Here is a 24,218-nt window from a genome sequence, read left to right as displayed (position 1 = left end):
TCTGATAATAGTATTACACTGATATAAAGATGCACAAATGCAGCACCTTTATACAAACTGCTCGATTATAAGAAACGTTTAACAAGAGAAAACAGCTCAGTTCCATGAGGTGTTTGCAGGCCTTGCTGTACGTGCAGAAAACCTTCCTACTCTGTTCAAAGACTGACACCTAGTGGCCAGTTTTCATTCCGTTTGAGTTTCGACTTGGAGAAACGAAAGTGAAAGAGTTGAATTTCCCAACAAAGTGAAACATCTGTTTTTGCTGCCGGCAGCTCTTTAACTCCGACTGTCGAACCGTGTTCCCAGTGTTATCTATCAGACGGGTCACGATGGCAGCTGAGGACGAGGTCAACGTGTGTCTCATTGAGGACTTTAGGCCGAGGCTGCGAGAGCTTATTGTGGTGCAGCAGGTTCTGAATTATATCAATTTTGTCGACACCGACCAGATCGAGCGGATCAGACAAAAAGAGGCGAGCGACGGCAACGCTGCGGCAGCGGACCTGCTCATTAGCGCAGTCATCAAGAAGCCGCACAGACCCGGCTGGTTCAGGGCGTTTGTGGACGCTTTGTTGCAATCAGGTTGTGTGTACGCAGCGGACGTCGTTCAGGCCAACCTGCCATCACCTGAGGTGGAGGCAGAGAATGACTGCTGTGTTAAGCTCATTCAGCTGCTGTCTCCCAGCCTAGTGGACATGAAGACTGAAGAAGTGTGTCTCCACTGCCGGTCCCAAGACCTGCTGACCTCCGCTGACGCTGAGATAGTGAGTACCGTGTTTCATTTGGAACAGATCAGCACCTCAGCATGACTTGTCAAAACATACATTTTGTGTACTTTTTGCCAGTTCACCTCGCCTGTGTACATTCATCCCTCACTGTCACTGTCAACATAAACACCTGCACACTCTAAATTTCAATGTATACATCGTTTATTATCTCATCATTCTTTATAAACACTGTTTATTTTATATTTATCACTACTCAACTTACTGTTGAGCCTTTTGATTCTGATCAAACTGAAACTTTAGTCCCAAAAGATGTGTTTGCGTTCTTTGACCACAAGATGGCAGACAAATGCATACAACTACTTTGCAGGGCCCTGCGCTTCACTCTTGTTGCATAACCAGTCTACTCCAGTTATTGTGCTCTTGATCCAGATTGAAGCCACAACAACAAACAAAGGACGCGCGAGTGGAGCCAGTGAACTTTTGAGGAGAATCGTGAGAGGTCGGCCAGGATGGTTTTCAAAATTTCTCGATATTCTGCGTGAAACTAGACACAAAGACCTGTACGAGCTGACTGGAGGCTCACCTGACTGTGGCGAGCAAGGTGACTAACATTACTGGAGCACACATCCATCACAAGGAACGCCATAAATAATGTCTACAGAGTGTTCACAGTATACTTACTCCAGCTTTATTAACAGAGATTATTAGTTAGAGGAAATTCCAATGTCTGATTTATTTATTTCCTCCTAGGTTCAGATGAGAAACTGCCTTCACTGAACAATAAACCTACAGGAAGCAAAGCTGCCACAGAGGAGAGTCGAGAAGAAGCTGAAGGCTGTGACACCGCACAGTTTCTAGACATCAAAATAACCGAGAACCCTCAGGATGAAGCCGCAGGTCTGACAGAGCACCTCTGTTCAACATGTGTCGTATCTATAGATATCAGTAATAACAGCTGGCAGGTATACAGTGGTTCCATGTCTCATGTTTTCATTTATGTTCAAGCATACAGTCATTTGGTTTCTCTGTGATTTAGATAGTCAGCCATCAGATTTGCTGCTTTAATCTATTTAGATTTTGGTTTCAGTGCCGGGTGTCAGCAGGTCATCTTATCCTTATAAATATTAGGCCTCAAAAGACATTAAATAGTCTTAAATTTTTAGTTCTTTTTATCAAAGTGAGTCAAGCTGTTCTGCATGAAAGTCTACATCCCTGATGTTACAAATCTTTAAAACTACCACTGAACCCAATACTGTCTTTTTACTTTATATTTACGCATTGGCAAAATGTAGATTGAACTAATAACCAGATTCCTACATAAAACTTAGGTCTGCACGGGACCACACATATATATATATATATATATATATATATATACTTCACCAGTTTATTCAAGTAGTGTGCATAATGAAATTTAACCTGTGATATTTTTGCCAATAAAAGCTAAAGAAAAAAAACAGTGAACAAGATTAAGATTCATCTCCTGCCTTTCTTGGTATCTTTTCAGATCTGTACGCAGCAGCAAGCCCTGAATCCACAGCTCCACCTAACAGCTCGGAGGCTTCACAACCAGGTGGGACTGATTCACCCTCACTCACCCTTGATACTGTTGATGTTGAAGAATTTAAAGTATGTTCGTAATCTAAAAGCTTGTTCTTGTCCTGCCCGGCAGACCACACACAAAAACCAAACTCACGTCATAGCGAGAAAGATGTACACTGGACCTGTAGATGCCCTTTAGTATTATAAAGGCAGAATGAGCGTTTGGAAGGTGTTGCAAGTGGAGCATTTCTCCATGCTGCATGTTCGACACCAAAGAATATGTTCCATGTGTGCACCATGATGAACCACATAGAGGTCACAGAGGACAAAGTACAGCCAGCTCTGGAAATGAAAACCACATGCTGACTCTACAATCTAAAGTAATGTAAAGGAAAAGTTTACTTCAAGTTGCCGTGGAGTGGGGGCCGTCCTTTACACCTCTAGGCTTATATCACGCTTAATTTGTTAGATTATTTCAATAGCTACTGCATCAGCATCATCTTTCGTTGCACTGCAGTCATATAACGCTCCTGTCTGACATTGCGCTCACATAATAAATGATCCCTTTAGGGGTAGTCAGCCCAGAGCAGAGACGTTACGCAAAGGGAGAAGCGTGTGGACTAATGAGGCAGTGGAAATAATTATATGAAATAAAGAAACAGAGGAAGTGTCTTTTATTTTCTTAATATGAGGTTACAGTACAGTTTGTCTCATTAGTTTGAGTAATGCCATGGAGCGGACTGCTTGGCCAGAGCGCACGGTTTAAACGGAGCAGATCATATGTAGGATTGTTCCACCAGCCTGTGAAATGAGTTGCATGTGCAGAATTATTTGTGGGTCTTCTGAAATTAACCAAGCTTCACTGCACTGAATCATGATGAAAAATAAATCTGTGGGTTTTCTGTTCTTTTTAACCGTAGGAGATTGGTGACTTTGCTTCTCTGATAAGTTTAGCGTCTGGGGACTGCTGGTATAAAGTCAGAGGGCTACGCAGGCCACTGTTTACTTCTTATTGTTGTTAAAGCTCTATCTCTCCATCAGCACAGACATGTATTTACTTCCATGTAATTGCTTGAAACAGCACTTTTAACCTCTGGCATACCAAGTCTGAGAAGGAAAATTAAAAGCTGTCTGCACTGAGGGAAAAAAAAGAACTTTCCGGGGGTTTGAAGTCATAACCGAGCGGAAATGTAGAACTTGGAGTTGAGGGAAAAGGATAGCAGAGAGGAGGGTACGTGCACATTGTGCATGGTGCCCCTTAGTCATGTTTCATCCCCGGCCTAGACAGAGCAAATGAGTCATAGTCTGATTCAAGTGGATCATAGCAAGTCTGCTGTCCTTGCAAACAGGAAAGTAAGACAAACTGCTGCCACGGTAGACATCAAGAACCAGGAACACATAACTGAAATGGGCTTGTGATGAAATGATACACTCAAACAATTTGAGAAAATCTTAATGATTGTTAAATACATGCAGATGTTTGGACATATAATGTCTGATGTTTGACTCAAATTTGAGGTGGTTTAAGTGGGCGCCTTTTAATGTGATTTCCAGTTTTGTAATGAGGTCATAAAAGGCTCCGATTACATGCATGTATTTGTACATGAACACTGACATCTGTTACACATATTGGCCTGCTTCTGCCAAAGTTTTCAAATCTATGCACTAATATGCTACAACAGTGCCTCTCAGTGACATTGTAGTATGCAGTGTTCCTATCTTAACTACCAAATATCAGTTTGGTAGTTTATAGGCGCTCCCTTCGGTGCTCATGTTTATGTAGTTCAGTGTTTGCTGTGGTTTAAAATCAGTGGGTTAACAATGAAAGTGCAAAAAAAAACAAAGTCTGAATGTGGTGACTCCAGTGCAGATGCGCACAGGATTCTTTGCCTTTTTAATAGCAGCATTAAGAAAACATTCCACCACAGGACCCAAACTGCAAACAATGACCAGCACTGTCTCTTCCTGCTGGTAATGCTTGTAATTGTGGTTTGCTGACATGGTCAGTAAACCTTCTGTCTGTCTGTCCGAACCTCTGCTCTGCATTACAGATCAAACTGAGTCAGTAGCAGCAGCCAAAGGCCCAGAAAAAGCTGAAATTGTTCTTCGAGATTATCAGGCGGATGTCGCCAGACCTGCCTTGGAGGGGAAAAACATCATCATATGCCTCCCGACAGGAAGTGGTAAAACCAGAGTTGCCGTTTATATTACCAAAAAACATCTGGACGCCAGGAGGGCAGAGGGGCTATCAGGGAAAGTGGTCGTCCTGGTAAACAAGGTACTACAATCTGGTCTACCTGTCCTACTGTGTGGCTTTGCTCTGTTATGGTAACCTCCTCACATCCTCTTCAAATCCAAAGAAAACATTCTAGCTTTCAGTCAATTTGCACATGTGGGTCAGCTCACCACAAATTACATACCATAAGGTTTAGGTATTCCCCTGCACCTTGTTACCACTTGGCTCTGCATGTGATCTACTCTGCACTGGAAAAAAAAAAAAAAACCCTACTTTCCCAGCTATAAAAAGGACTTGGTAGAGTTTTAGCAGTTTGAGAAAAAGTATTTGTATGTGAGTGAAAGTGATCTTTCACTCGTTAACACAGGGAAGAACAGAACAATAGCTGCAAGGGAGTGTCTGATCCTTAAACAGTGGACAACAAGGTCTTCTAAATCATTGCACAAGCAATTTGAAACCCTGCCTTAGCTACAGTGAAAAAAAAGTCCTGTTTATCGGTGCCAGACTGTCATAGTCATAACACTGCAGCTATTCTGATCATAAACAAACAAACCCTCGAATCATCAGGAGGTTTGTAGTAATAGAAACAATGCAGACGTTTCGATTTCTCTTCGTAGCATCGACATCATCAAGTCGAATGTGCTCTTGTGTCCTGCAGATTCCTCTTGTGGAGCAGCACTATGCCGCAGAGTTCCTGCCATATTTGAAGCGCACATATAAAGTGGAGAGAGTCAGTGGAGACTCACAGCTCAAAATCTCTTTCACAGAGATTGTGAAGAAAAATGACGTCATCATTTGCACAGCCCAGATTCTTGAGAATTACTTGGAGAGGTTTAACAAAGGAGAGGACGAAGGGGTGAACTTAAGCGGTATGATACAAAAGTTTATACAATCCAGCACAAGAATGTAAAGAACTTTTCCTTGGCTCAACAATTTCCTTTGGGTTCAGTAAAGAAACCAGCATTCAAAATGAAATCAGGTCACAACATATCTACATTTTCTTTGAAAAAGGCTTCCTAAAACCTTTAGTTAACATCTGTCCAGCCTCAAACCACAGACTCTGACAGGTATTGGAATAGAAAGCCACCCGGAGGACTCAGAACATCTCCCCAGATAATACCTGACAGGATCTTGTCAAAGTCTTCCGGCTCTGCTGTTCACTCTTGTTGGCACTCACCAGTCCAAGGTGGAATAGCCACCTCAGTGGAACATATGCTGTTTGTTGAAACGCCTGAGAGCATGTCCTTTTTTCTTTTTTTCCCAATCTCCTCCCTTCCAGGCCACATGTCTGTTCAAGCCATTAGCGTGTGGCTGATCAAATTCACATGAGAGCTTCTATCACCCACAGTACATCAAGCTGCCACTCCATACTCTTTTCCTTCAGGGATAAATTTGTATCACTCTGGTTAAACTTGTACATGTGGATGATTATAATTCACCTTACTTACACTTCTGTGAAAATACCAAAGCTATTTTTGAAGTAGACCGTTTTCCAGCACATGTTATTGTGTGGCTTAAACCGCTGCGTCAGGTTCCTAGAAAAGAGCTGGTTTGTGTGGGAGGCTCTCTTTCAGAGGGATGTTACAATATGTGAGTGAAAGTCACCTCTATTTATTTAAGAAAAATAAATAAATGAGACAAAAATAGTACAGCATGGTTGAGAAAATTGCAGTGTTTCTTAAGACGTATGTAATTTTCGTCCCTGGACGATAATGTCTGAGTGAGAAATGCAGAAATGTAAATGTTATTGTTTTTACAACATCAAGTCAGTTTCAGTATAATCGGAACAGAAGTTGTCTCCGGGTACTTCATAGAGTGGTCTAGACCATCCTCTTTGTAAAATTATTTACAGGGATCTAACAATTCCCAGCATGAGCAAGCACTTGGCGACAGTGGCAAGAAAAACTCCCTTTTAATAAAGCAAGCCAAGAATCTCTGAAAACACTCACTCACTATTTTATTCTGCAGCCATTGTTACTGTGATGAAATGCAGATTTGTTCCTCCGTGCTGCTTTTTACAACTGCCATATTATCCACTTTGTATCCAGTACAATACATTTACGAGTAGGTTTGTTTTCTTCTGCAGATTTGACGCTGATTGTTATAGATGAGTGTCACCATACTCAGAAAGGAGGCGTCTACAACCACATAATGATGCGCTACCTGAAGCAGAAGCACAAGAACCATAAGCTGAAGAAGGAGCAGAAGCAGACCGTGCCCCTCCCTCAGATCCTCGGCCTGACTGCCTCACCAGGGGTCGGGGGAGCCACCAAAATGGAGAAAGCTGAGGAGCACATTCTGCGCGTAAATACCATCCTCAGCTCTCTTGTCTGCACCTATATGGTAGCACGTTAGCCTACGTATGCAAAATATTAGCTACACTATGCAACACTACAGCAACATTTAAGACTACGCCCCGAAAGATCACCAAAGAGATGAACTAACTTCTTGATCCTGAGTATTTTTACTGGATCAGATTACATTCTACAGCTGTTGTTTTAATTGCATCCACACCTATTCCATTCACGTGCCACCATAAACCACCTCATCGTAATTTTAGTTTCACTTTTTCATCTTTTGTTCATCTAACTCCTGCCCCAGTTTCCCTCCCTGAGTCATTTAGGATCCTGTTCATCCAGCCAAGCTGTTTCCAATGTTCCACACTGCCCCTGCACACAGGGCCGTAAAGTTTCCTACTGCCACAAAGACAGAAATTAAAAACAGCCCTTTGGCTTCAACTCTGCATCAGACATGCTGACATGTATTAGAAATATTGTGTCTCACTAAGATCGAGATGTATGATTATGATTAATAATTACACTGTAAATCTGTGTCTCTGTCATAGATTTGTGCAAACCTGGATGCTTCTAAAATCATGACAGGGAGCCTTGGGGAATTCAAAAGGGAGCCAAGGAAAATAATGTTGAATGTTGAAGACAGAAAAGAGGTACATGTCTTTAACAGGAGACGGTGTTATGACTGCTTCTTTATTAACTTATAGTCTCATTTTTAATACAGTTCCTTTCTAGGTAATGGCATTAAGAGTATTATATGTTCTAAGACCAAATATGCTTTTCAGGATCCCTTTGGCGATGTAATCAAGAAAATCATGAATGCTATTCATACCCATGCCGAGCTGAGCCCCACCTGTGACCTCGGCTCTCAGAGTTATGAACAGTGGGTTGTTCAAAAAGAGCGAAAAGGTGAGCGCTACTTTTTATGCTCATCTACAGGGAATACGGTCCAGTTTCCCTTTTTGAGAACAAATATACCTTACTGATCTAAAAACTTGTCTCAATCTATTTTAGCTGCAACAATGGAAGATCAGAAGGTGCGGGTCTGCGCAGAGCACCTTCGGCAGTACAGCGAGGGCCTCAACCTCAGCAACACCATTCGCATGCGCGATTCCTTCAGTTTCCTGAATAAATACCACGAGGAGGAGATAAAGAAAAAGACAACACCGGACGAGGACCAGACCATACAAATCACAGATACCGAGAGATTTCTCTTCAATTTGTTTCAAGGTATTGACTTGTGTTTCCAAGAAAACTGAAACAAGTTCTTGACTTTATTGTTGTAACCACTGCTGTTATATGTCGCAGCATTGTAACGCAATAGTTCAGTTATCTGCTTATTTTCTTTCTAGCCAAGAGTTCGATGAAAAGATCAATGTAACTCTAATATCTGTTTGTTGAACATATATATAAGGCTAGCTGCTTGTTAGCTTAGCTTAGCATGTAGACTGGAAACAGCTAGCCTGACTCTGTCCAAAGGTAACAAAACACTATTGTTCATAAGCAACAAACAAGATACAGTCAAGTAGAAGTGCTCATCGGTGGATTTTGGCTAGCTCTTCCCCTGTTTTTTCCCGTCTCTTTGCTAAGCTAAGCTACCAGCTGCTTGCTGCTCTACATTTAACAGAGATGAGAGTGGCATCATTCTTCTCATCTAACTCGAGGCAAGAAAGTATATAAGCAAATTTCCCTAAAACTTGTATGATTCTTTTAACCTTTGAAATGACACAAAGATGTTACCTTGGTTCTTTGACATTTATCTCTCGCAGAGAACAAGAAGGAGCTGGAGACTCTTGCAGATATTCCAGAGTATGAAAATGACAGCCTGTCAAAACTAAGAAGTAAAATTCTGCAAGAGTTCAGCACCAGGGAGGCAGCCAGAGGGATCATTTTCACCAAAACACGTCGCAGTGCTATTGCTCTAAGTCAGTGGATTCAGGAAAATCCCAAGTTTGCTGACATTGGAGTGAAAGCCTCGCATGTCATTGGAGGAGGAGACCAGAGCGTTGTTAAACCAATGACCTCTGTGAGTGCAAATTACATTACAAACTAAACTGCAGTACATTTGCCTTCAGCATCCTGCACACTTCAAGTCCAATTCACTTAATCTTCTTGATGTACATTTGTGTTAATCAGGCAGAGCGTGAGGATGTGCTGACCAAATTCAGCAAAGGTGAAGTCAACTTGCTGATTGCTACCACAGTGGCAGAGGAAGGTTTGGATATACCAGAGTGCAATTTTGTTATCCGATATGGCCTTGTGACCAATGAGATCGCTATGATTCAGGTTAGTGACGTCAGTCGTCAAATGACTAATGGCCTGTGGTTTGTGTAAACAATGATCACTTTTATGTCCTGTAATGAAGGCAAGTTCTAGACTGTGTTACAGTAAAATATCAAAGTGGCTTCTTACCATTGACTCTACCCTTTGAAGGCTCAAGGCAGAGGAAGAGCAGAGGGCAGCAGTTACACCCTGGTTGAGGTGAAGAACTCTGGGGTGGCTGAAAAGGAGTGTGTAAATGAGTACCGCAAGGACATGATGAACAAAGCCATCGACAGAATCAGAGCCTTAGAGCAAAAGAACTATGACAAACGGGTATGTTCACTTCCAACCTCTCCTGACAGCTAAACCCAAATTGCTGCAAAATTGTTCCCAGTGATGGTTTTTCTTTCCTTTCCTCAGATCATTGAGTTTCAGATTCAGGCTATAATGGAGGAGAAGGTGAGAATGAAAAAGAAGAAACAGAAGGATGTGAAGAATGAGAACCCGTCTGAGGTGAAGTTCAGCTGCAGAGGCTGCAACAAACATGTCTGCACTGGTGAAGACATCGAGATCATCGAGAACATGCACAGAGTCAATGTTACATCACAATTTTGGTACCAATTTCAATTCAGTAGAGTTTTCTTATTCTGAACCTTTTGTATACGATATAATAACTACATAATACTGGTTTTGGGGGGGGGCTTTTTACAGTGAACTTTTCATTCAGAGAGAAAACACCACTCTTCAGCAGCGACTACTCGATTATGAGACCAACGGCAGCATAGCATGCAAAGACTGCGGACGGGTACGTGCATTTCAGGATGTTTAGTTTAGTTTTTATTTGTTTTTTTGGTGGGATTGTTTCAAGAAAGTTTAGTTTTTCATCTAAATTTTAAAGAAATAGTTGGAGATTTTGGGAAACACGCTTATTTGCTTTCTTGCCAAGAGGGAGATGACAGGATTGATACCACTTTCATGTGTGTCCATTCAGTACAAAGCTGCAGCCTTGAAGCTTCAGGCAGCATGGCAACATTAAGGTGGAATAGCTTGTCTTTTTAAGGAGAATTTCAAAATAATGGGAAATGAGTCAAAATCAGTCATGAACACCAAAATAAATTGTTCAAATGGAGAGAAAATGAATCAGAAAAACACATGAAATACAACTTCCTTTTCTTCTTATTTAGAGCCATGACTCCAACATATAATTATTATTTAGGAGCCATTTTCCTCCCAAAAGCTTTTTAAGATTTTTTATATTTCAGCCAAGGGCACAAATGGCATCAATGGTAGACATTCATTTGTGTTGTCACCACCATATCATCCCTTTTATGCTGTGACATCTGATTTCCATTGCAGAACTGGGGTACCATGATGTTCTACCGCGGCATTGAGTGTCCCTGCCTTCACGTGAAAAACTTTGTGGTGACACTGAACGGAGGGAAGCTAAGCAAATGCACCAAGTGGAGTGAGCTCGCCGTCAAGTTTTCTGCCTTTGATTACGCTGAGCACGCGGGCCGAGTGGCAGAGAGCTCAGACGATGAAGACCCATAATCCATCACAACAACGTAGACTCGCTAATGATCACTTAAATGTGGATTCCTTTTCTTAACTATTTGTCTCGTACAACATAGATTACTGCACCCATCAAACTGGTAAATGCAGTGCTTCCTTTGTCATGGTAACTGGAGTCACTGGTGGTGGATTTAAGCATGTACTGCAAACTTGTGTCCAATGAATGTACAATATTTTTCATCATTTAATGAATGTAAAAAATTGTCAAAGTATGACTTTGCCCTGTGTTTTTCTGTGTGTGCTAAAAGCTGAACTGACTGCGGAAATGCTGTAAAAATCATAAAATGTATTTTTATACAATGACTGGGGCGGAAAAAAAATGATTTTCCTCTCAAACCCCTGCGGTCTCATGAGATGGGAGCCGCTGAGTCTGTGATAGCCCCTCAGAGCCCACCTGTCAACACACATGCAGACAAACAAGTGCCGGTGATTTTCCATTAAATCCAACTGGTAATGAGTCACTACTGTAAAGCCAGTCAGACCTGCTATTTTTAGAACATTTTTTTTTTTTTTAAAGAATTGCTTCCTCATATAGATACCTGTGTGAGGTGTTTTCCTGGTGCATGCACAAACATGCAAGTTGCATTGATGACAGAATATGAAAGTGTGCTGTATCTGTATTTCTTTCCACTACATTTATATTCTAAATAAATAATCCACAGTATAATAAAAAAAATAAAATAAAAAATAAAAAATCCCCTGCCTTGTGAGTGAAAAACGCTTTTATCATGACTGTTTTCTTAAGTGGAAAATATGAAAACAAAAGCAAGTTGAACCGGGAGGTAAGACTCCAGCCGACTTCTCCTCCTTTCTTCTCACGCTTGCTGAGTGAAAAAGCCACTTCCTAAATACCAGCAAGTTGTGCGCTCTTGGAAAGTTGTGCAGGCTGCTGACTTAAGGGAGGCATCTCTGTCTGGTGTCGGACTCCTCTCAGGAATGCAGCGGGAAGTGTGTGAAGCCCGCTTCTACTAAAGTAGGACGGAGCTTTAGAGCAAAGCCATTGTTACGTGCTATTTTTGTAGGGAGAGCATGTCAACCAGGCTGCCTGTCCAAGAAGTCACTTTAAACTTCACATCATCGACCTTCGAGGATTATTAAACACTGACGGCTTCACGGCGAGTTCTTCATCTTCAGCGTCATGGTCAGTAATCGATTTGCCATCAGCTTCAAAAGTGGGGGGAAAAAAGTTCTAAAATACCAAAGAAAAACGTGTAAATGCAGGATTACTCAATGTGGACCGAGTGGAGCTTGCTGTCAGGATAAATGGACAGGCTGCAAAGCGAGAGGCTGCATCGTCGGTTTGTGCAGTGTGATTTCAGAGGATGTTTTTGCCACTTTTGTGTCACCTTTCGCAGGGCTGCAGCAAGGTGCTGTGGGGGGTGATAGGGGCGGCTGTCGTCATCACGTTAATAACGATCCCTGCAGTTTATTTCAGCAGTAAGTTCACGCTCAGGCCTGTCTGTGCATGTGTTCCTCTCTGTGTGCGCTTCCTGCTGGAGTTCAGCGTGAAATAACCACAAACAGCTTCACCTCTACATCATTTACTCTAAACACTTTCTTTTTGCGCTTGGTTGATTCATTTCAGTCACTTTTTCTGTTTCTTGTCAGCAGGCTGATTTTTTTTTTAAATCATAACTTATTGATCTGATTCAGTAACAAGCTTGTGAATGAACGGACAATGACGATGTGCTTTATAAGTTCCTCTTATAGGGCTGGTGATTAATAGCATGCAGGTGGTGGTTCTAATAGCGCCACCGCGTGACGCACAGCTGGATGAGTGTTTTTTTTGTTTGTTTGTTTTTTCAGTTTTCATCTCTGATTTAACAACATTAGACTTCTGTTGCAGGCAACAGGATCCAAAATTAATGCAGCTTGTGCATCATTTCAGAATCTGGTGGTGCCAAAAGGCAGTTCACCTTTGAAGATTACTTCAATGACACCATTAGGTGGAAATCCTACAATTTGTACTGGATATCAGGTACCATCTGTCAGATCATTGCTATAATGCAGGTTGTTCTTTTTGGCAGGATAATATATGAATCTTCATGTGTGCAAATCTCTCACAAGCATATTTCTTGTCTTTTATATCTGCAGACAGGGAGTATCTGCATAAAACAAGAGATGGGAATGTCTTCCTCCACAATGTTGAAACAAAAGAAGAGTCACTATATTTGAGCAATTCAACCTTTGTAATATATATATTTTTTTCTAACAATACACACAATTTTGTCAAGGCTAAATAATATCTCAAATTTTACACCAATATTTCCATCATCATTTTCATTGTAGGCTCAAGTGGATGCCACAGATTACATATTGTCAGGTGATTATAGATACATTGCTTTTGAAAGCAACTACACAAAGGTGAGAAACTCCCAGTCGATGTCTGGCTTAAAGTGACAGCTCAGCCCAAAATCCAAAATAATAATAATAATAATAATAATAATAATAATAATAATAATAATAATAATAATAATAATAATAATAATACTCTTACCTGTAGTGCTGTTTATCCATCTAAATTGTTTTGGTATAAGGTGGCAAGTTCTGGAGATATCAGCTGTAGAGATGTCTGCTGTCTCTCGAATATAATGGAATAAGACGGCACTTGTTGAAAGTGCCAAAAAAATAAAAATAAAAATAAAAATAAAAAATCTGAAAATCTCAGCAGCAATTTCACTTTCCAGAAATCATGATACAGATACTCAAGATTATCCTCAAACCTTGTTGTGAGCAGTTTCATGTAGGAACCATTTTCTTTCTGCCAAACTACACCCATCAGCCTTATCACTGTGCAGAGGGAAGTTTACATCAAATGCCCTCACCCCAGTCTGACTTTGCTATCTTGGGATGATTCGTTAACAGCTACTGCTATCCAAGGAGGACACTGATGTTTACATTCCATGCTAAATTTCCTTCTGCGCAGTGAAATGGTTGGTGGGTGTACGTCGGTAGAAAGAAAACAATCCCTACATGAAACTGCTCACAACAAGGTGTGTGGATTATGTTGAGTAGCTAGGTCAACACAAGCCGAGTGCCATCTAGCTCTATTATATTTGAGAAAAGGCAGAACGGGAGAAAAAACTGTGTTTTTGATTTTGGGTGCATTGTCCCTTTAAATATTTTGAGAAGTTTGATCAGAAAAAACCTGATAAAAGTCTGAAAACCAGTTTTGTGTTTGCAATCCGACAGAAATGGAGACATTCATTCACAGCCTCTTACTCCATCTATGACAGGGAGAGTTCGTAAGTTGCCACGTTTTATCATGATAGTATCACTCATAAGCTGCAGGGTTTCATGAAACACATCATCTGTCATTATACGGAAACATCAGACTAATTGGCAGTGATTTACTTGGTATCACCCTGAATTATTTACATATTTCTTTCCAGAACATTTGTTACGCCTGTGAGTCTTCCAACCACAGTGCAGTACTTCTCCTGGGCCCCAACAGGAAATAAATATGTAAGTTTACCCAATGTTATCATGTGCCCTTATCACGTACAATATCACTGCTACTTCAACATCACTAGCTTTGAAATATGCTGCTTTGCTATGTGAGGCAGCATGGGATGTGTTGCATGTTGCAAGATAAATATCAGGCCCTGCAGGACTTCCGTAGACAGCGTATTTCATGAAGTAAAGATACGGATCTGAGGTATGTATTTGTACTGTAAATCATCAAAAACTATAAATACATTTTGTTTTTCAGGCTTACGTCTCAGACTTCAATATTTATTTCAAATCCGATGTCACTGCTGAAAGTGTACAAGTGACCCGCAATGGGAAAAAGAATGAGCTCCTAAATGGTGTCCCTGACTGGGTGTATGAGGGTAAGTATTCACTTTTTCCAGATGTGTGCATCTGTGTCTCGATAAGGGAGATGGTTACAGATATTTTTTCCTCCACAATTTCAGAGGAAGTTTTTGCATCAAACGGGGCAATATGGTGGTCAACGACTGGAAAATTCTTGGCTTACGCAGAGTTTAATGACACAGACGTTCACAAAGTGGAGTTCTCTTGGTATGGATCTGAGCAATATCCTCAGACAGTGGCTGTTTCATACCCAAAGGTGGGACACGTATATGCTGAACTGGTAGTCAATATATATTCATATGGCACAAATAATATGTGCAGCTCCCTGTTCACAGTGTCTCCTCCAGACATTATCTTCCTCACCCTCTCATGATATATAGTTACTTGTCAAGAATGCTGCTTTCATTGTGTTTGGTGCAGGCTGGATCGACCCTTACGAAGGTGAAGCTGTTTGTGGTTGATACCACAAATCCATCCCGCCGGACACAGGTGGTGGCGCCCGCTTCGGTTGCTTCTGGGTTTGTATATTCCTCAGCTTAGTGTCACTTAAAAGAAACTGCACTGAAAACAAAGTGAAGCAAATACAACGCCCTCATGTTCTGCCTTATGTGAAAACCTTGTCACTTTCTGTTGCCTTTTGCTCAGTGATCACATTTTGTGCTCAGTGACCTGGGTTACAGACGAACGCGTCGCTGTGCAGTGGCTCACGAGAAAACAGAATTACGTGGTTGTACAGATCTATGACTTTGATGGAAGCAGCTGGAAAGAAAAACAGGTAGCTCTCACTTCTCTGGTTTACTGTCCAGTCAGGAAATCATGAGTGGTTTCATGGTGTATGTTGACTTCATGGTCATTTGAGTAAATGCTAAGTAGCTGCGACAAACGTCTCTACTTTCTACAGAAATTTGAGCAAACAAGCAAGACAGGCTGGGTCGGCCATGTAAGTTTCCAAATTACCAACATAGATCGTGAACTATCAATTAATTGTTGTTGATTCGGTGCATGACTGTCAAATCTCACCTTTTTTCCAGTACGTGCCCTTACCTCTTTTTTTCGCCGAAGATAAACTCAGTTTCTACAAAGTGATGAGTGACACTCAGGGCTACAAACATATTCATTATGTGAAAGATGTAAGTATTTTTCTATCGTATTTATGATAAATATACTGCACAACAGCTTTCGTCACGTATCTGGTGCTATGTGTTTTATTCACTGAGGGCATTTTGTTCAGGGCAAAGCAACACCTATTACCTCTGGGAAGTGGGAAGTCATCTACATATCCAAATTAACAAAAGATGCCATGTGAGTGATGATGCTGTCCATTTCTGGGAAAACTGCATAAACCTTAAAGAATATTAGACAGTAAACACATGTAAATCTAACTTTTGTGAAATTCTTTCCAACAGATATTACGTGAGTAATCAGTATGAAGGAATACCTGTAAAGAGAAATCTTTACAAGTAAGGACCTCTTCTTATCTGTGTTTTATCGCTTCATTTTACATCCTCAAAACAGTTTTCTTGTGCACAAGTTAATGTCCATGTGTGTCTGCATTCATGGAGCAAGGAAGCACAAACACTAGATGAAGTTAATTGGGATCCTTTAAACAATAAGCAAGAGCAAGGACAAAATATTACATCAGCATGAACTGACATGAACTGAAAGACATAACTGAGGTGCTGCTTGTTTGATTATCAGGGTTATGATTGGAGGCAGCCCGTCTGCACCTCAGTGCCTCACCTGCGGCCTGAGTAAGGACAGGTGTCAGTACAACTCAGCTTACTTCAGCTTTGACGCCTCCTACTACCGGATGGACTGCTACGGTCAGTTACCCATCCACATTTCTTCTTAAGCAATAAGTCATCTGAGGCTGACGCATTGGGATTATGTGTGACAGGGTGCATCTGTGAACAATAATCTGAGCTAAAAGAGTCACATCTAAAGTCGTACAGAAGACTTGATGTGTGCATTTTCTATTTTTGTTTCTATCAGGACCTGGTTTACCCCTCTACACACTCATGGACAACCGGGGTTCAGGTGCAGGTCTGTTTACTTTACTAAATTTACAATGTTTCACGTTTTAATCCGAAAGCTACTCTTGAATTTTTTTTATTACAGCTGCATCATTTTACAGTTTATTCATATTATTATCTCACAAAAGTAAAGGCCATCATTTGTTTGTATTTGACCTGTGTTCTTAAAAGTTCTTAAAGGTTATAAAGAGCTATCAATGTGAAAGTAGAAATATTTTTGATCTTCACTTTTATATTAGGGTTTTTTGTACGTCAGTGATTTCAAGCGTGACAACAGTGGCTGTATTATCTATTTTCAGAGCTCACCGTTCTTGAAGACAACAAGGATCTGGAAAATGTTCTGTCAGAATTCCAAGTGCCAACAATGCAGTACGGCACACTGAAGGTTGCAGGATTTGGTGAGCCACGACATGTTTAAAGATCACCACTAGAATAAAAAAAGACAGCTCTGAATGACAATTTCCACGTTGCATATCCAACCACGACTGGCTTCCAAACTACCCTGATGTCAAAAATCATCTCGGACGCACAGGTGTTAAACTGAGATTTAAAATGAGCACAGAAAAAATTTCCCCCTTTAGCAGATGACGGTGAAACCGCCTTCTAGTGACAAACTCTGCTTGTCCATCATTGCACACAGTCAAGCTCAAACATCCGAGTGAAGGAACAAGAAGTAAAGCACATTTTCTACCTTGAATTTAGATATATTTTATCATGTAGGGAGATTGAAATGAGGTGACTTATCACAGTATTTCCATCATCTTACTCTCAGTCTTAGAACAGAAGAAACTAATATTTATCTGATACTGAATGAATAGAAGCGATTGCATTTTGGAAGGAGCCTTAAATATATGAAACATAAATCTGTATTTAATTTTTTACCTTTTTTTTGCCAACAGATCTTTGGTATCAGATGATGTTACCACCAAATTTCAAGAAGTCTAAAAAATATCCCCTTCTTATTGATGTGTAAGTAGCCAACGCTCCTCAGCGCTCCATCCTGACACAATTTGATGAACATTTGCTAACATTTGATGATACCTGCCACTGTTGACCTGTGCAGGTATGGTGGCCCCTGCAGTCAGCGGGTGGACTATCGTTTCAAGCTGAACTGGGGCACGTACCTCTCCAGTTCACATGGGATTATCATCGCCAGCTTTGATGGAAGGGGAAGCGGTTACCAAGGTGATGAAATACTGCACGCAATCTACAAGCGCCTTGGGACGTTTGAAGTGGAAGATCAGATAACAGCTGTGAGGTAAAGTGTGTCTGAACATTGAGTTACCTCTGTGATAACATACGCACCCTGCTGTATGACAGGCAAAGATAATGTCTTACATTCATAAGAAATGGAAGGTAATATAGGTAAATGTCTGGATTACCGGACATCTAAATATGCTTCCATTGTTTTAATTTCTAATAAATTATTTCTGTGTTGCAGGAAATTCATTGACATGGGTTTCATTGACAAAGACAGAATAGCAATATGGGGATGGGTAAGTTGTCGCATGTCTCACATACTTATTTTTTTTTTTTTTCATTCATTAAATTCAATCTATTCTGATCTTCAGTCATATGGTGGTTACGTCACTTCAATGGCCCTGGGTGCTGGAACCGGACTCTTCAAGTGTGGGATAGCAGTTGCCCCAGTAGCCAAGTGGGAATATTATGGTTGGTGCACATACATGCTGTAGTATAGTTCCTCCTTTGACATCATTCCTGCAGTGCACTTGAAAGAGTAATCCACCGATTTAGCATTGCACTGCTATGACATTACTGGGCTCACGATACAACTGCGGTATTAACTTTTTAGTTTTCTTTTGCAGATGCTGTGTACACTGAACGCTACATGGGCACGCCCACCGACAACTCAGACTCTTACAAAGTAAATATAACACGTCAGGTCGATCACAATAATTATTTCACGCTAGAAAATTCTGACTTGAGTACATTTTTAAAATTTCTCTTTAACAGAATTCCTCAGTGACGGCCAGAGCAAAAAACTTCAAAACAGTGGACTATCTATTGGTTCATGGCACAGCAGATGGTACGTTCAGTCACTTCATACAAACACTCCTCAGTTTTTGAGCATGCGGTAGCCAACGGTGTACTAGGTAACACAGTAAAGCCTTGAGCAAATGGACTACATTTGCCTTGATGGAGACTTGAGCTTTGATGTTCAGTCACGTAGTGAAAGCACTGTCTTTCCTGTAGACAATGTCCATTTCCAGCAGGCAGCACAGATCTCCAAAGCTCTGGTGGATGAGCAAGTGGACTTTGAGGCGATGGTAAATATTGGCTGAGGGAAGTGGGACTAATATTGGCCTTGATGGTGTTGATTTAATGAAAGTTTCAAATAGAAAAAAACTGCCATGTATTTTATGTCATGGTCTCATGTTCTAATCTGATTTTGGTGTTAATTTCAGTGGTACACTGACAAGGATCACGCTCTCAGAGGATCAGCTTTGCGTCATACATACGCCCTCATGAGTCACTTCCTGCAGAAATGCCTTCTTAATCCCAAATAGATGTGAAGAATATGACAACAACTACAGTGAAAGTTACCTTTTTTTCCTGATTTGTGTATATTTTATCTTACTGATCTTCTGAAGTGTCAGGTTGAACTCTGTACATTTGTTCTTATGTGCAATGGATGTTGATTGCTCGTACAAATGAGCATTTGTATTTTATGTGGAATTATGTAACATTTGTCAAAATATGTGACATTTAAAACATACTAAAAGCCATTGCATGCATTTGTGGTTGAAAACTTTTTTATGTTGAGCATGGTAACGTACAATAGCTGAATTGCACAGCACTGATTTGTTGTGGAGTGTTATCATTTGTGTTGCAGTCAGGTTCTAATGAAAGTGAAATAAATATTGCTTTGAAATATAACAGTTCTATTATTATGTCCAAATGACTTTTTCTTATTATATAAACATGGATTACGGTAAAAAAAGAATTAAGTTGTGCATAATTTGTCCCTCTCAATAAACACTCACCAAGTTTTAATATGGTCATATGAATGGTTAATATTAGAAATAAAATGTAAGTATAGCTCTCCAGTCTGTCTCGACATCATTTAAAAAATAAAAATAATTTTTGTTTCATGACAATGAGAGACATTTGAACACAGGTGCCAGTTTTTGTCAGTATTTATTAGTCTGGGTAGAGGTCCTGTTTGATTGTAACACCTAAAGTGGCAGCTTTTACCACTCAGATGTGTGGTTTTTAACAAAGTCAAACACATTCAGTGGACTGAGATGGAAGCTGACTAATGGGTTGAGAGTAACAGAGGATATGCCAAGGTTTCTGTGACGGGAGGGAGTCACTTGGGAGGATGCTCCTCAGCTTCACTATATAAGACTGAGCACATCAAGAGGGGACCATGAAACAGCTTCAGAAGCCAAGAGAGAACCAATCAACGCGCTTTACAATCCCTCTCCCAGACGCTCGACAGAAAGGAGCACAGGTGAGAATATTTTCACCTTCTTCCTTTCAAACAACCACAGTGTCCACAGAAGATTTCTTTTCTCTGATGCCATACTGAAATATTCTCTCTGTGTCTTCCTCTCTCTTGCAGAAGCTCAAACGATGAATAGCGCTCATTCTTTGGCTGGACTCCTGCTCCTCATCATCATCCAAAGCAGCTGGCAGGTCCCTGACCAGGACACAGACCCAAACGCTATGTAAGACCAACTCTCAGCTTTGTCTCATTCACACTGGCCTGAAACCTCCCTGAGCAAAGAAGAGAGCATTAGGCAGGTCTCGCTCTAAAGAGTGTTCAGTAATGTTGATCATGCAAAAAAAAAGTGTATTTAGTTTCCTCAAGGATCAATATCTTGTGAAAAAACATCCAGCTTTTAACAGAATTGAAGGGTTCAGATATTTCCTTTGTGCCTCAGTGTTGTAGCAGAAGAGCAAATACGACGTTTTAAGGTTAGATCTTTTTTTTTTTGTTTAATGCATCTATATCTAAAACCAGAGAGTTCATCTTAATTTGTCTTACAGGGCAGTTTGTGAGGTGTGTACGATTTCATAACTTTTTTTATAGTGTTTTTTTTTTTTTTCTTCATTTTATTGTTCATAGGTTTTGGTAATAATGCTGTGTCTAACAGAACTTGCAGCACTTGTTGATGCAAAACTAAATTTCTAAAAGTCTGGCACAGTGTGATTGAATCTATTGAGTGTTCAATTTCACCAGCATCAATGAGATATTAATTTACAGAAATGACTTCTGACTATGAAACAAAATGATGGAGCAGGATGAACAGTTGTGGTGTAGAGAAGACTCAAGCAAGAAGCAAGAGAGGGAAAGACAGAAAAAAAGGGAAGAGAGGCTGGAGGACGGGAAATGTTTCACATGAGCTTGTGTCACCCTAAGCTTAATTATCTCCGTCATTTCTAGGCTTTTGACTGAAAACTCCATGTTGACTGAACCCATCGAGCTCCCAAACGTGAAGAGACATTCAGAGGGAACATTTTCCAACGACTACAGTAAATACCTGGAGACAAGAAGAGCACAAGACTTTGTCCAGTGGCTAAAAAACTCAAAAAGGAACGGGTGAGTGTGCCCTTCTCCTGCCGGATCTTTTCAACTTCAACTCACACTGTGAATTGTCTTGTATTATAATATACAGCAAGTCAAGCTTGTCATATATTGAGAAAACCACAATTATGGCTTTAATTGCCTTAATACTGTAGATTGCTGGTATTTCATCAGAGCCATTGTTGTGAATTCAAACCCCAGAATAATAATATCAAAATAATATAACTCTCTTAAGCCTTTTGCAACACAATTACAAATACAATTTCTGAGCCTGTATCAGCTAAATGTGCCTGTGTCTACAGGAGTCTATTTAGACGCCATGCAGACGGCACCTACACCAGTGATGTGAGCTCCTACCTGCAGGACCAGGCAGCCAAGGAGTTTGTGACCTGGTTGAAGACCGGCCGAGGCAGAAGAGAGTAACCTCAGCCAGGATAACAGCTCCCTGAATAATGCACCAATCCACACCGACTCTGTGCTATTATATGTTTCACAGTCTGTACTAGCTTCTTTTTCTTGGTCATGCTATTAAATTCCCCCTGTGGGTCTTCCTTGGTTGGAGGAAATGTTGTCAAAATGCAGAAAAGTTACATGACTCAATCATAAATGCTCTGTGAATTTTTCTTCAAGTATTCACAACATGATTTTTTCACTCTTCACATTTTGGCATTTTCATCCTTCTAATATAAATTTGTAAGAAAATGTCATAACTACATTGTTGATCTGAAGTGCGAGTTTCAAAATTCCGTCTGTAGATAGCCTTAATTTTCTTATTATTCAGATAAAAGTCATATTTAGTTTTCAATAAAGAAATGTGTACAATGTATGAGTTCCCTCTTTAAGAAATGTAATCCATTCCGAATTATTGGATCACCCTTGGCAAGAATCTCCAGCTCAATAAGCGCATGAGCATCTGCATACATGAATGTACATGAAGCTGATGTTTTAGGATCCACCTGTCCACAGAGGAAAACGAATTAAAAATCATGGTCATTTTAATCAACAGTAGTTTTGAAGATGTTTTTTTTTTTTTTTAGATTCTTATTGGGTAAATGTGATAAAGGCTATTGAGCATCCTAATCCAGTAGTATTGTCAACAGCGAAGTTAATTTTTGCCCAAGAAACCACTGTTTCTTCTGTCATGCTCTCTTAATCCCCCTGTTTATGGAGGCTGAACAAAATCAATAAACACATCGCTCTCCGGGGAGAAATGTGCTGTGGGATTTCCACCAGGTAACAGGATGATGTGTGTCACTTGTCAGCTCATTGGAGAGGGATTTCTCAGTGATGCTCTGACAGCACACCGAGGAGGGGTAGGCTAAATGAAAGAATAAGAAATCATGTCAATCAGCTTGGACTCTTTGGGAACAATGACTGGGTCAACACTCTTGAGTTCCTCCTGGCACTGAGACAAAACAGTAATTCACATGAGCCAGCAGCTTGACATGCTTTGGGATGTGCCACCTCTCTAAGCTGTCATCTGTAGCACATCAGACCATCTGTTGATGACAAGAACCTCTGCCCACTTCAGTCTATTTGTAGGCCAAATCTCTGAGGATTGTAAATTGGACATTTATGATTTGCAGCACTGATGATGGGTGTTTCTCTCATGTCATCTCCCATCCAGGTATTACATCAAAGTAGTGTGTGATCCCTCTACTTAATGGCTTGACAGTTCATCTGATGTATGAGCAGAGCCTTAATAATCCCCTTTGTGTCTTGCAGATACAATGAAAGAATTTATAGCAACTAATCTTTCAGTAACGCTGTTTAACAAGGGCACAAAAACATGCTTGATTAAAGCAAAGCTATCGCAGGAGTCAGGATGATTCAATGCATGCATTCAGTTCAAGTCAGTATGCTTTATTGAGGTGCCAAGGATAATGCAAATCAATAATTATGTGAGGAAAAAAATAATTATTCAAGTCAAATACAATGAATAAATAAAAATATGTAATTCTACTAAAAATATATGATAAAAATTGATTGAGAAATATAATAAATGGTGATAAAACTAATCTATCAGGATGTATCATGAACTCCTGTTGCGCACCTTTAAGCAATGATGAAGTCACTGTGAGTTTATGTGATTAGTTAATGCTTACGGACAGGACAGGAACAGACTGCAACAGACAGTCAGGACTACAGCAGAAAATAACTGCCAACCTGCCCTCCATTGAGGACATACTACATACATGTTCAGAGTCAGGAAAAAGGCAGGAAATCACCTTCTCCCCTGCGGTAGGTGCTACAGAGCTCCATACAACCACACACAAGAACAGCTCGTTCCCACAGCTCACTCTGATGAGCAGTTAATCATCATAATGACACTTAAACAGTGTTAAACACTTTTTCACCTTTGCACCTTTTGCTGCAATGAAACATCCACTTACCTCCACATGATAAACCATGCATGGTTTGAAATACACACTGTGGTTTAACATGAACACATCGTCCATTACAGTCAGACAAAAATCCTCCACACTGTGTATGATTCATATCAGGAGTCGGGAACCTTTTTACCCACCTTGGCCCCCCTGCCTTCCCCTTATTGAACACATATATCACACTAACCTCTGTGAGGGCTGGAACTGCTTCGGTTTGGTGAGGCATGACGTGTCTGATGTCAAATGGTGGTGGTGATGATGATGATGATGATGATGATGATGATGATGACACTCACAGCTGGTTTGGGACAGTCAGCCTTGAGAGTAGTGCAAGAGTCAGTTAAGTAGGTCATTGCATCTCAATGATGTCATGCTGTAGGCTGTCAGACACATCAGCTGGTTCCACATTAAAACAGCTTAACAGCAGATATGTTCAGTTCTTTCTGTTTACTTTTCATGTCCTGAAACCTCTCACCAAATGCCTGAAGGAGTTTTCACACTCAGCAGCATATTCTGATGTCATAGCAGGCATGCACAGTGTTTCCTGTTTCCAGTTGCACTTTCTGCAGCTTTAATTTCACTTCATACTTCACATTGAAAAGCAGAGAGTTGAGAAGCTGGCTGGAGCTGGAAGTTCGGTCCCAACAGGTACTTGGTAATGTCCACCATGAAGGCCACATCACACACACACACACACACACACACACACACACACACACACACACACACTTGCTATCACTGAGTTTCCACAGCAGGTTTTCCTTCATCTTTATGAACTTTGGAACAATCTTACTTTGAC

The 24,218-nt window shown here is 40.6% G+C and overlaps 3 protein-coding genes across 3 annotated transcripts; all 3 read left to right on the top strand.

Annotated features, from left to right (window-relative positions):
- The first annotated feature begins 238 nt into the window (after nt 1–238).
- Nucleotides 239–11,296, top strand: ifih1 (interferon induced with helicase C domain 1). Its single transcript, XM_076746356.1, has 16 exons — nt 239–761; nt 1,155–1,326; nt 1,476–1,622; nt 2,233–2,298; nt 4,319–4,545; nt 5,162–5,372; nt 6,590–6,807; nt 7,349–7,450; nt 7,583–7,706; nt 7,812–8,027; nt 8,567–8,823; nt 8,934–9,083; nt 9,231–9,392; nt 9,480–9,673; nt 9,771–9,864; nt 10,416–11,296. The coding sequence occupies exons 1-16, from the start codon at nt 330–332 to the stop codon at nt 10,608–10,610; spliced, it is 2,967 nt and encodes a 988-aa protein (XP_076602471.1). The 5' UTR covers nt 239–329; the 3' UTR covers nt 10,611–11,296.
- Nucleotides 11,297–11,545: 249 nt separating this feature from the next.
- fap (fibroblast activation protein, alpha) lies at nt 11,546–19,321 on the top strand. The gene is made up of 26 exons (XM_076746358.1): nt 11,546–11,772; nt 11,987–12,068; nt 12,520–12,609; nt 12,726–12,820; nt 12,921–12,995; nt 13,824–13,876; nt 14,024–14,096; nt 14,344–14,464; nt 14,549–14,703; nt 14,868–14,965; nt 15,093–15,222; nt 15,349–15,387; nt 15,479–15,577; nt 15,679–15,749; nt 15,854–15,907; nt 16,146–16,270; nt 16,440–16,490; nt 16,780–16,878; nt 17,380–17,449; nt 17,544–17,738; nt 17,922–17,976; nt 18,052–18,151; nt 18,307–18,365; nt 18,455–18,527; nt 18,695–18,768; nt 18,907–19,321. Exons 1-26 carry the CDS (start codon nt 11,770–11,772, stop codon nt 19,006–19,008), a joined length of 2,241 nt encoding a protein of 746 aa, XP_076602473.1. The 5' UTR covers nt 11,546–11,769; the 3' UTR covers nt 19,009–19,321.
- Nucleotides 19,322–19,886: 565 nt separating this feature from the next.
- gcgb (glucagon b) lies at nt 19,887–21,585 on the top strand. The gene is made up of 4 exons (XM_076746325.1): nt 19,887–19,955; nt 20,067–20,172; nt 20,892–21,047; nt 21,335–21,585. The coding sequence occupies exons 2-4, from the start codon at nt 20,078–20,080 to the stop codon at nt 21,453–21,455; spliced, it is 372 nt and encodes a 123-aa protein (XP_076602440.1). The 5' UTR covers nt 19,887–19,955; nt 20,067–20,077; the 3' UTR covers nt 21,456–21,585.
- The last annotated feature ends 2,633 nt before the right edge of the window (nt 21,586–24,218 follow it).

The sequence above is a fragment of the Chaetodon auriga genome, chromosome 13 (genome assembly GCF_051107435.1).
Source record: "Chaetodon auriga isolate fChaAug3 chromosome 13, fChaAug3.hap1, whole genome shotgun sequence".
NCBI classification, from domain to species: Eukaryota; Metazoa; Chordata; class Actinopteri; order Chaetodontiformes; family Chaetodontidae; genus Chaetodon; species Chaetodon auriga.
This window is presented reverse-complemented; position numbering and strand designations above follow the sequence as displayed.